The sequence below is a fragment of the Muscardinus avellanarius genome, assembly GCF_963383645.1.
Source record: "Muscardinus avellanarius genome assembly, chromosome: 16".
Taxonomy (NCBI): Eukaryota; Metazoa; Chordata; class Mammalia; order Rodentia; family Gliridae; genus Muscardinus; species Muscardinus avellanarius.
The window spans coordinates 20,589,718-20,602,158 of record NC_137802.1 but is presented as its reverse complement, the minus strand read 5'-3'; the positions used below and the strand labels follow the sequence as shown (position 1 = coordinate 20,602,158).

At 45.2% G+C, this 12,441-nt stretch overlaps 1 protein-coding gene across 1 annotated transcript in view; it reads right to left on the bottom strand.

Annotated features, from left to right (window-relative positions):
• Positions 1–8,000: 8,000 nt before the first annotated feature.
• The window catches only part of ITGAE (integrin subunit alpha E), a gene marked incomplete at both ends in the record, with an annotated part of 86,929 nt that continues 82,488 nt past the window's right edge, over positions 8,001–12,441 (bottom strand). The window contains 3 exons of the mRNA XM_080713980.1: positions 8,001–8,093; positions 9,816–9,926; positions 12,102–12,197. Of these exons, the coding sequence (XP_080570106.1) occupies positions 8,001–8,093; positions 9,816–9,926; positions 12,102–12,197 (300 nt within the window). The remainder of the gene's footprint in view (positions 8,094–9,815; positions 9,927–12,101; positions 12,198–12,441) is intronic.

The window sequence follows — 12,441 nt, the reverse complement described above, 5'->3', positions numbered from 1 at the left end:
GCCAGCTGAGCCTCGCCGCGACCTTGCCGGGGCCGCCTCCGCGGCACAGTGACCCCACCCGACCGGCTCCCCAGCCGCTGGTCTGGGAGGGCCCACGCCACGTCTGTCCCTAGGATCGCTGTGCGGCTGCCCAGCTGCTGACCGCTGGGCAGGAATGTACAGTCAAGGATATGAAAGAGGGAAGGGCACCTTTGAGGTAAACCCTCCCTTTTACTCCTTCCAGAAAGAATCCCCAAGGGTTCTCTCCCCCATTGCATAGGTGGGGAAACTGAGGCAGGGCAGAGGAGCACAAGAAGTGGAGGTGAGAGCTGAGAAGGAACACTCACAGGCACACGGGACAGGCACGTATCATTCCCAGGACCTCCTGGGAGGCGAACCGTGCCCGCTGTCTGGAGGGCTGCTCCTGGACACACAGGCTGGGAGATCCAGTCTGCCCTGTCTGCTGCCATCAAGTGGGTGTCCCTCCTGGGCCTGCTGTTGCAGGGATGAAATCCCACACTCCCAGGGAGTCCGTTGTCAACAGGAGCAATGCCAGTAGGTTGGGATGGGAAACACAGGCAACCAAGGCCCATGTCAGAAAATATGCTTGGAGAGAGTATGGTCCCCGGAGCAAGAGATATCTAACCCAGGCCGCTGGGACTGTGCCCCTCACAATGGTGAACCTGAACAGCAGGGTGGGGGAGGGGAGAGTGAGTATGTCTGCATTTGACTTTATGGTATGGAATATATTTCTTCCTGTGGGCCATAGTTAAAATCATGCAAAAAAAAATCATGTAAAAACAAGTGCAAGCTATACTCTGCACATTGTATCTTCAGGTAGCTGGGGCCAGTTTACTACCCTGGCAAAGTTCAGGCTTAACATTCATTATTATACAGAGAGCTGTGCTTTTTTTTTTTTTTTTTTTTTTTGGAGACATGGTCTCACTATGTTGCCCAAGCTGGGCTCCAGTGATTCTCCTGGATCCTCCCCAGCATCTGGAAAAATAGGAACAAAGCTCCCCTTTGCTTTTTACATTTGCAGCAGCATATGCCTGGACCACAGATTCCAGGCCAGCCTTAGCAACTTAGCAAAGGCCCTGTTTCAGAATAAAAAATTAAAAGGGCTGGGGGTGTAGCTCAGAGGTAGAATGCCCCTGGGTTCCATCCCCAGCACCACACAAAATAAATGAATAAAAATAGAGCTGGGGGTGGAGCTCAGAGGTGGAGCTCCCCTGGGTTCAATTCCCAGCACCATAATATATAATACATTATAATATATATTATTATATAATATACATTATATATAATATATAATATTATATAATATATATCATATATGTGATATATATATTATATATATATATATATCAGCCAGATCAGCAAACACCTCTGACCCCCTGCTTCACATGGAAGGCTCAGTCCTCACAACTACCTTTGTGGCTGGCACTGTTACCACCCTGACTTGGCCTAAGAAATTAGGTGTGTCCATGACCATACCTAGCGAGCATCTGTGCCACAAATGGATCCAGGCAGCGAGGCTCTGTGGCCGGAGAAATGAGTGGTCTTCTCTGTTGCCTCAAGCACGGTGACTTACAGTGTGTACATCACCTCACCTGCCTCTCTAGAGCCCGCCAGGGAGGTCACCGCAAAGCCCCTTCACACTTGCTAACACCAGGATGTGGGGTCTCCCTGGCCATCCCTCAGGACTCTAGGCTCTGAGGACTGTGGCTTCTTCCAGAGGACATTTAGTGTTAGCGCATACCTCTGCCCTGCACCGTCACGGCATGCCAAGGACCAAAGACAAGCCTTTAAACTTCAGGGGGAAGGGGTGCATGGCTAATGTTCAAAGTAGTCATAGCACCTTCCTGCTTCAACACCCCCCCTCCTTTCCCCAAGTGTATATCATGAGAGCTGTCCACATGAAATAAAGGGACTAGCAGCGAGTGACCAGTCTCAATTTCTTCACAAGGCTCCCTTAGATGACTTAAGGTACATGTTATCGGGCATGGTGGCACATGCCAGTACTTGGGAGGCTGGGACAGGAGGATCACAGGTTCAAGACCACCAGCCTCAACTTAGTGATAACGGTGAGACTCCCAGCAGCCTATGAAGACTTTTTTTTTTTTTTTTCTGCAGGTCTGGATATGGAACCCAGGGGCATTCGACCTCCAAGCTACACTCCCTGCCCTATTTTTTATTCTTTATTTTGAAACCGGGTCTCACCGAGTTGCAGAAGTCCTCACTAAGTAGCTGAGGCTGTCCGCGAACCGCGATCTTCTGGTCTCAGCTTCCCAAATGCTTGTAATTTCCCAAATTACAAGCGTGCGCAACCACGCCCAGCTTTTTTTTTTTTTTTTTTTTTTTTTGTACTGGGGATGGAACCCAGGGGCATTCTACCTCTGAGCTACACTCCAAGCCCTATTTTTTTATTCTTTATTTTGAAACAGGGTCTCAATGAGTTGCAAAGGGCTTCACTAAGTAGCTGAGGCTGTCTGCGAACCGTGATCCTCTTGTCTCAGCCTCCCAAATGCTGGGATTGTAAGCGTGCACCACCAGGCCTGGCTTAAAGACCCTATTTCAAAACAAAACAAAAAAAGGACACACACACACACATGCGCGCGCACACACACACACACACACACACACACACACACACACGTACATGCAGTGAAATGATGGGGAATTATAAGATAGATTTCTAAAGGGTCCTTTTCTTTTTATTATCATCTCAATTGTTCCTAAGACTTACAATCATCTATTAAGCCTATTATTTTGTGTGGTTTAGACCCATTCCCAGGACTTTCTTGTTCTGCTCTTAATCAGAGCAGCAAACTGGGATGGCCTCCAGTTAAAACCATGTGGGTCCTCTGACAGGACCCTCTCCCACTCCAAGGAAATGTGCTGGGGAAAGACCTTCTGTCTCTGATTCCAGCCTTCTTCCATGAGTACAAAGGAGAAAGTCCAGTGTGATCAGATGGGCCTTTCAAAGGCAGAATTACCCCTCAATCAGAAAAGGTCCTTTCTCTAGGACATGAGCAGAAGCGGCTTCCAGGGGCTGGCTGCCAGTGGGTGGCCACAGGAGAGTGGCCAAGAGCATCACTGTATTTCCATCACTGGCTGGGAGGTATCACTTGGTCATCCTTGCAGCCTCCAAAGACACAGGGGTTCCCCATTCTCCTCAGCCTGAGGGAGGGTGAGATGAAGACTTCCCTTTAGGCTGAGAGGCTAACAAGCTAAAAAATTAGTCACCATGAGATTAAAGGAAACAAAATAGAAATAAAACACAAATCCCACAAAATAATAGACTTCTTGGAGTGGATATTCAGGTGTTACATACAGTGGACTCCACTTCCCACCCAAAAGAGAGCAAAGATCCGGAGGTAGGAGACTTGAGTCTGTCCTAGAGCACCAGAGGTCATTACGAGATGACCCTGGCTTCCTTCACAGCCCTGGGTGTCCTGGATGGCAGACAAGCACGGGCAGCCACAGCAGAGGTCTTGCCAAGGGCTTTACAAGGCAACTGGTCCTTTAATTTCCCCTTTGCTCCAGGCGGTCCTGCTAGGACAAACACATTCCACTAATAGATACTTCTGATCCATGTAAAAACCAGCCGGTGAATAATTAATGTTGCTTTAACACAGCAAACCAGAAAAAGGAAGCTCTTCTCTGGCAAGCATTCCTGCATCATCCATAAGCAGCTCTCCTGGCCCATCTCAACTAATGGGTTGGTATTAACTACTTAGCGCCTAATATCTGATTTGATGAAAAACTCTACTGGTCGAGTGTGGTGGCACACACCTATAATCCCAGTACTTGGGAGGTTGAGACAGTAAGATCAAAGGTTCAAAGACAGCCTCAGCAACAAAATAAAGACAGTTCTCAGCAACAAAGCAAGACCCTATTTCAAAATAGAAAAAATAGCCGGGCGTGGTGGTGCACACTTGTAATCCCCACACTTGGGAGACGGAGACAGGAGGATCGCGCAGGTTCAAAGCCAGCCTTGCTGGCTTAAGAGACCCTGTTTCAAATAAAAATATAAAAATGGGTCTGGGAGTGTAGCCCAGAGGTAGAAGGGTTTCCAGGAACCCCAGTACCACACCAAAAAAAAAAAAAAAAGAAAGAAAGAAAGAAAGAAAGAAAGAAAAAATAGAGTAGGACTAGGAATATAGCTCGGAGGTAGAGTACCCTGGGTTCAATCTTCAGCTAAATAAATAATAAATAATGGACAATAAAATAGATTTAATTTTTCAAAAATAAATAAATAAATAAATAGGCTAGGGATGTAGGTCTGACATACAATGTCCTTGGGTTCAATTCCCAGTATTGCTCCCCCCAAAAGAAGACAAAAAGAAATGCGCATGAAATCCTCACATAAAACATCAATGTCTGTGGTTTCACATAGTTCCTCGCACACAATCCTTATGTAGGGTCTGCTTGTGTGTGTGTGTGTCTGTGTGTGTGTGTGTGTGTGTGTGTGTGTGTTGCTGGCCCTGGACTGAACCCAGGGGCATTCTGCCGCTGACTTATACCCCCAGCCCTACTTTATTTTTATTTTAAAGCAGGGTCTCGCCAAGTTGCTTAAAGTCTCACTACTTGCTGAGTTTGCCCTCAAACCTGCCATCCTCCTAACTCAGCCTCCCCAAAACTGGGATCACAGGCACGTGCCACTATATGGGCTTATGTCGATTCTAATACAATCCCATCCCCACCTCCCTTTCTAGCCTCACATTCCCCATGACACACACTTGGTGTCAGCCAAATTAGCATACATGTCCTTTATTTTCCAACTCCAGGCCTCTGGAGAAACCTATCAACTGCCTTGAGGTCCTGTCTCCTTCTCTAAACTCCCACAGGACAGCTCCACGCAATTCAGAGCTCATTGCTTGCTCTCTTGCCATCATGGTTGGGTACTGTGTGTGTGGTACTCAGGACTGAAACCATGGGGTACTCTACCACTGAGCTCTATTCCCAGTCCGTCCTTCCTTCCTTCCTTCCTTTTTTCCTTCCTTCCTTCCTTCCTTCTTTCCTTCCTCTTTCTTCCTCTTTCCTTTTTCTTTTTTTTTTTTTTTGTGGTGCTAGAGGTTGAACCCAGGGTCATTCGACCTCCGAGCCACACCCCCAGCCAGCCCTATTTTTTATTCTTTATTTTGAAACAGGCTCTCACTAAGTTGTGGAGGACCTCACTAAGTAGCTGAGGCTGGCCTGGAACCTGCGATCCTCCTGTCTTAGCCCCAAGTACTGGGATTACAAGCGTGCGCCACCACGCCCAGCTCTCCCACCCCTTTTTGAGACAGGGTCTTGCTACATTGCTCAGAATAGCCTCAAACTTGTGATCCTCCTACCTCAGCTTCAAATCAAGGGATACGTCAGACTCCACAAGTCTATGCTGAGTGCCAAGCACCGACAAAGTGCAACCAGCTGCACAAACTGGCCTCACAACCAGAGTCTCAGAGAATGTGGCTCTTACATCAAGATCACCTGGAGCCTGTGCCAAGAGAGCTGATGCCCAACCCAGGCCAAGAGAGCTTCAGAGCCTTCCAGGTGGGGCAAAGAACCTGAGCAGTTAGCGCCACAAGTCATTCTTCCACACACCCAAGCCTGACAAGCACCACTGCACCCTGGGGCTGTCACCCACGCCTTGCTGTGGAAAAAGCATTAGACTTGGGATCCAAAAACCTCAGGCTGGAACCTCTGCCATATGCTAGCTAGCCCCATGGCCTTGGGCAAATTGTTTCCTCATTTCATAAAACAGAGTCAACACCACCTGTGAAGACTGGCTGCAAAAGTACAAAGCCTATGTAATACACAGCTTTTTTATGTTTGTTTGTTTTACTGTGGTGCTGGGGTGGAACCCAGGGCCTCACTCTGCTCCGCAAGCACTGAGCCACATCCCTAGCCCCGCAAATCACAGGCTTTCCTAAATGGACCCAGAGCATACAGGAAGGGAGGGATGTGAGGTTGGATGAAAAAAAATGTACCCATCTAAAAGGATGACTACAATGACATTGGACATTTGACTACAATCTAGCATTTCCTTCAATTATGAATGTAGCCAACAATCACAGAAATAAGGTAGTATTTAGCAGTACATGGAACCTGGATACCAAGAGAAATGATATTTCCCATTATAGTATAGCTACTACAGGTATCTCTAAGTACTTTTAAGCTCATCACTATTTTGAAATATTTTGAATAGATCTGTTGTTTTAATGCACTAATAAAGAAACAAATAGAATTGACAATGTAGCTCAGTGGTAGAGCATTTCCCTAGCATGCACAAGGCCCTGGATTCAATCCCCAACACAAATAAACAAACAAATATCAATATAATGGCTCTTTGTAAACTTTTATATACTTATAAACAAGCTAACAGATGGATAGGTGAGAAAATAAGTGAGAAAGCAAGCAAAGCAAAATGTTAATGAAAGAAACTAGGTGGTGAGTAGACAGATATTCACTGTAAAATTCAACTTTTCTATGTGTTTGAACATTTTCATAATACAGTGTTTGGGGGGGGGACCTGAAAAGGGATCACTCAACTGCCAAAAGGGTATAAGATGTAACAAAAATGTCAGAAGACCCTGGTACTAGCCATCTTTTTTCCTGTGTGTACTGTATTGCAGATTGAACCCAGAGGTGTTCTATCTCCAAGCTACACCTCCAACCCCCCACTCCCATCCCTTTTGTGTGTGTGTGGCACTGGGGACTGAACCCAGGGGCATTTCACCTCTGACCTACAGCCCCAGCCCTATTTTATTTTTATTTGAAACTGGGTCTCTTAGGTTGATGAGAGTCTCACTAATTGCTGAGGCTGTCCTTGAACCTGTGATCCTCCTGCCTCAATCTCTCAGTACTGGGATTATAGACATGGGTCCTAGCCAAAGGATGTCTGAGACACAGCGAGTCCTGAGCCCTAGATGCCTGAGGCTGCAAGCTCAGCCTCTGCAGAAATGCAGAGCCCCCGCTACCCGCTTTCACCAGGTTCTTTTGAAAATCTGTAAAACTGATACTAATGTTATGGTGCCCTATGTTGTTGGGCACCAAAAACTGTTATGGTGGGACAGCAAAACTGTACCAATGTGAGATGTAGCTGTGGGTTCTTGTATTTAGCTATCTGTAGAAAAGAATAGCCTGAAGTCTTCTGCTGTAAGCTTAAGCAATTTTATTATTACAAAAACAAAAAGAAGGGACAGAAGTTAAAGCACTACATGAGGGAGGTAATGGAGTAAGCTGAAAATAAGTTACTGGGGTTTTGAATACTGAACAGTTTTTATAAAGATTTTTATCTCGTATCTTTGCTTAACCAATCATCTTCCTGACTTGACATAGGTATAGATCCCTCAGGGTAAGTCTTTGATGTGATGATTTCTTCCTGTAGGCCCACCCTGTCTCTGATACAGACCCAAGCCTTTTGTTATGCCCCAAATGTGTTAATTGATTATTGAAGTCGGGGATCTCTTGAAGGCTTGTGGCATCCTCCCACATCCTTGGGGAATTTTAGCTTGTACTAGAGATTATTTATTATGTAAAACTTGTTTTAAGAATGCAAAGGCCCTGGGCTACCTCTAACACCCAAGCTCTGACTACTTTCTATATTTTAAAATTAATGCCAAAGTATTTGAAGTCAATACATATTGAAATTAGTGCCAAAGGCATTTCTGAAATTAGTACCAAAGATGTTTCCCAATACCAGCACATTAAGATTTACCTACAAGAACACAATATTTTTTAAAAATAAGAATGACCACTTGCCTATCAGATGAGAAAATGTATTGCAAATCATACGGAATATTTGCACTATTGTTAAGAAAAGTTCTATTTTATTTAATAAGAAATGATTCCCAAGTTTACTCTTTGCACAATTCACATACACTTTTGGGACAATGGATGATTAAAACTTTAATTGTACAATTTGTTCAATGCTGCTAGACCACCCTAAGGAAAAAGTACCCAGTACAATACCAAGTCTCTAGAAAGCCAAGGACTAGTTGGTTCTTTCCCAATGATTGAGGAAACAGGTTCTAATTTTCTTCTGTGAGCAGATTGTCTGATTTCAGCTGGGCCTTCTTTATACTCTCCAAGTTCAGTTGATATTTTCTTTTAAAAAAGCCACACTAAAACAAAGGGGGAGATGTATAAATACAATGCACCAATAAAAATATATATATATATAAAAACAAAGGGGGAAGAGAGACCCAATTATAGGCCTAAACTATCTATCATTCTAGTTGTTGCCTGAATAGCCCCTAAACTCCTCTGCTTTTTGTGTTTCTGTTTCTTCCCCCATCCATTCCCCTTCCGGAGTCTCCCTTTGAGTCAGTCCTTTCCGGCCCTTCAACACTGCCTTCCCTGGTGCTCACTGCCCCTCACAGCTGACTCTCACCTTCCTCTGAACCCCAGACTTCTCAAATCATTTTCTTAACTAATTCTATAAAACAGTAGTTTGGGCTGTAGTAGACTTAAATCTTATTTCTGTAGGAATATACAGCCTACCCTGCTGAGGATAGAAAGAGATTGAGTATAGTCTCCTGCATCAAGAGGCTCAGAATCTAGTAGGAAGGGGATTAAGTATTGTGTGACAACTGCCACATGGACAGGTTTCCAGAAGAAACACACAGCCAGTACAGAGGACCCAGGAGTATTTGGGCCAAGTTTTGAAGGGATGGGCACTCGTGGCGAGGGGACTGGCCTGTGAACAAGTAGAGAACCTGCAACGTGTCTGGAGGAAAGAGTAAGATACAGGGATGGAGAGGAGAGGGGTACAGGCCAGAGTAGGCTTTTTGTTTTTTTTTCAGTCCTGGGGATGGAACCCAGGGGTATTCTACCTTCAAGCTACACCCCAGCCTTTTTTTTTATTCTTTATTTTGAAACAGGGTCTCACTGAGTTGCAAAGGGCCTAAGTAGCTGAGGCTGTCCACAAACCACAATCCTATCTCAGCCTCCCAAATGCTGGGATTACAAGAATTTGTAATTGGCTCCAGCCCTATTTCTATTTTATTTTTATTATTTATTTTGAAACAGGGCCTCACTAAGTAGCTGAGGCTGGCCACGAACTCTCAATCCTCCTGTCTCAGCCTCCCAAGTATTGATATTTCAAGAATGCATCACCACACTCGGCTGTTACTTTTTATTTTGAAACAGGATCTTGCTGAGTTGCTGAGGATGCCCTCAAACCTGGAATCCCCCTGTCTCAGACTCCTAAGTATTAGGATTATAGGCTTGTGCCACCACACTCAGCTGAGCAGGGGTTCTTGAGTAGCAGTAAAAGAGTCTAGACACTTAGAAAAGGAAAGATTTTATATATTTATTTATTTATTTATTTATTTATTTATTTATTTTGGTAGTACTGGGGATGGAACCCAGAGGCTTTCTACCTCTGGGCTATACTTCCAGACCCATTTTATATTTTATTTGGAAACAGGGTCTCACTAAGTTGCTGAGAGCCTCACTCAGTAGCTGAGGCTGGCTTCAAACCTGCATGATCCTCCTGTCTCAGCTTCCCAAGCTCAGGGATTACAAGCGTGCGCCACCACGCCAGGCTGAAAAGGAAAGATTTTAAAAGGGAAACAAAAATCACATCTGTTTTAGGAAAACCTCTCTCTCTCTCTCTCTCTCTCTCTCTCTCTCTCTCTCTCTCTCTAATACTTCATTTAGATTTTATTTTTTTTTCAGATAGAAACTGGCTTATTCAGTTGTGTGGCTGAAGCAAGAGGGACAAGTGGCCCCAAGTCAGAGTAGCTGGTGTAAGTAGGAAGTAGGGGACGGGCATACTCGGGGTGCCATGCCCAGTGCTAGAGCTGGTCCTCTCTCGCCTTATAAACATGCTGAGAACTGACCTTGAACAGGACGACTACAATCACGACCAAAACCAGAAGGCCACCAAGGCTGCTTCCAATGACAAGCGGCAAAAAATGGTACTCCTTGTCTGTCAGGAAGATGACCGTGAGCTAGATGAGAGAAAGAGGACATCCAATAAATCAGGTAAGGCAATGGAGGAGACGTTCCACGTGTTCTTTTTTTTTTTTTTTTTTTTTTTTTAATGTGGTACTGGGGATGAAACCCAGGGGCATTCTACCTCAGAGCTACATCCCACCCAATTTTAATTCTTTATTTTTAAACAGGGTCTCACTAAGTTTTGGAGGTCCTCACTACGTATCTGAAGCTGGTCATGAACCCGGATCCTCCAGTCTCAGCCTCCCCAGTACTGGGATTACAAGCACGTGCCACCACGCCCCCGGCTTTCTACATGTTCTTTTAAAGAGCAAAATGTGAAGACTTGGCCACATCCTGGGCATCCATCAAGGGTGAGACGGTGAAGCCAAAAGCTGACTGTCCCTGACGCAGCATTTGAGATGGCCGAAAGTCACCTTACAGCAACCTGTCAGCCACTGCGGTCTCATCTAGAAGAGCCAGGTCTTTCAGGAGGGTGATCTGGTATTTCAGGAGGGTGATCTGGTATTTCAGGAGGGTGATCTGGTATTAAACAGTTTTTAAACAGTTTGGAAGAGAGTCCCATGGCTTCAGAGACAGAAAATAAAGATTCTATGTAGATCCAGCCATGCCCTCCACTATATGCCCTAGAACCTCGTGCTTGTATCTTTTTTTTTTTTTTTTTTTTTTTTTTGGTACTGAAGATTGAACCCAGAGGATTCTACCTTCAAGCTATACCCCAGACTGATTTTATTTATTATTTGGATATTTGGAAAGGTTTCACTAGGTTGATAAGAGTCTCACTATTTACTGAGGCTGTCCTCGAACCTGCAGTCCTCCTGTCTCAGCCTCCCAAGTATTGGGATTACAGGAGTGCGACACCACACCCAGCACATATTTTACATGACCTCTAAGTCCTTTCCAAATCTGTTCTGACAGTGTGTGTGTATGTGTCTATGTACACATGTGCGTGTTTTTGTGTTTTACTGGGGATTGACCCTGAGGCATTCTACCTCCAAACCATAGCTCCAGTCCTTTTTATTTTTTATTTTGAAACAGTCTGGCTAGGTCGTTGATGGTCTTGCTAAATTGCTGAGGCTGGCCTCAAGCCTGTGATCCTCCTGTCTCAGCCTCTCAAGTACTAGGATTACAGGCATGTGTCATCACGCCTGGCTCTTAATCTAAGTCTTATAAAAGAATTAAGCAGTCCTGAGTAGCATAACTGTTTAATACTGTAACTGAACACTGATACTGCACACTAAAAAGACAGTTAATGTATGCAAAAAACAACTCACCTAGGAAAAAATTTTAAAGTCAACATATTTTCAAGTGAAGGGATAATACTGCTATTGATTATAGACTAGTTATTTCAACTTGGATATCTTCAGCTTAGAGCTCTTATTCAACTGCCATATTTAATAGGTGAAAAGCTGAAGCAGAGGCTGAGTCACTCAAGATCACAAAGGCAGCCAATACATCAGAAGAGAGAGGACTAAAAATGGGAAGAGAGGCCGGGCATGGTGGCGCACACTTGTCATCCCCACGCTTGGGAGGCAGAGACAGGAGGATCGCGCAGGTTCGAAGCCAGCCGCGCGCTGGCTTAGGAGACCCTGTTTCCAAATTAAAAAATGTAAAAATAGGTCTGGGAGTGTAGCCCGTGGGAGTGTAGCCCGGAGGTAGAAGGGCTTCCAGGAACCCCAGTACCACCAAAAAAAAAAAAAAAAAAAATGGGAAGAAGACTGCAGGAGGGTGTCTGTGCCAGGGATCAAAGGTGAGACAGTTTCCCAGGACACTACACAGAAAATACCCAGGGATTGGCTGGGTGTGGTGGCCCACATTTGTAATCCCAGTACTTGGGAGGCTGAGACAAGAGGATTGCAGGCTCACAGCCAGCCTCAGCCACTAAGTGAAGCCCTCTGCAATTTAGTGAGACCCTGCTTCAAAATAAAGAATAAAAAATAGGGCTGGGGCTGTAGCTCAGAGGTAGAATGCCCCTGGGTTCCATCCCCAGTACCGGAAGAGAGAGGGAGAGGGAGAGGGAGAGGGAGAGGGAGGGGAGAGGAAGAGGGAGAGGGAGAGGGAGAGGGAGAGAGAGAGGGAGGGGAGAGGAAGAGGGAGAGGGAGAGGGAGAGGGAGAAGGAGAGGGAGAGGGAGAGGGAGAGGGAGAGGGCGCGCGCACACGCAGGAATTACCTTAGTTCTGTGGTTCTCAGCATTCAGCCCTTCATACAGAGACTTATTAAAAGATATTTCACCAAGGATCTGCAGCTCAGTTACTTCTCTTAGTAACTATTAGACGGGGGAAGAAGAAAGAGAAAATTTATTCATTTATTTACCTCCGAGCTAGATCCCCAGCCCAATTTTTTTATTCTTTATTTTGAAACAGGGTCTCACTACATTGCAAAGGGCCTCACTAGGTAGCTGAGACTGTCCGTAAACCCCATTCCTCCTGTCTCAGCTTCCCAAGTATTGGGATTACAAGCGTGTGCCACCATGCCCGGCCCATACAAAATATATTTTAGACATAGACTGC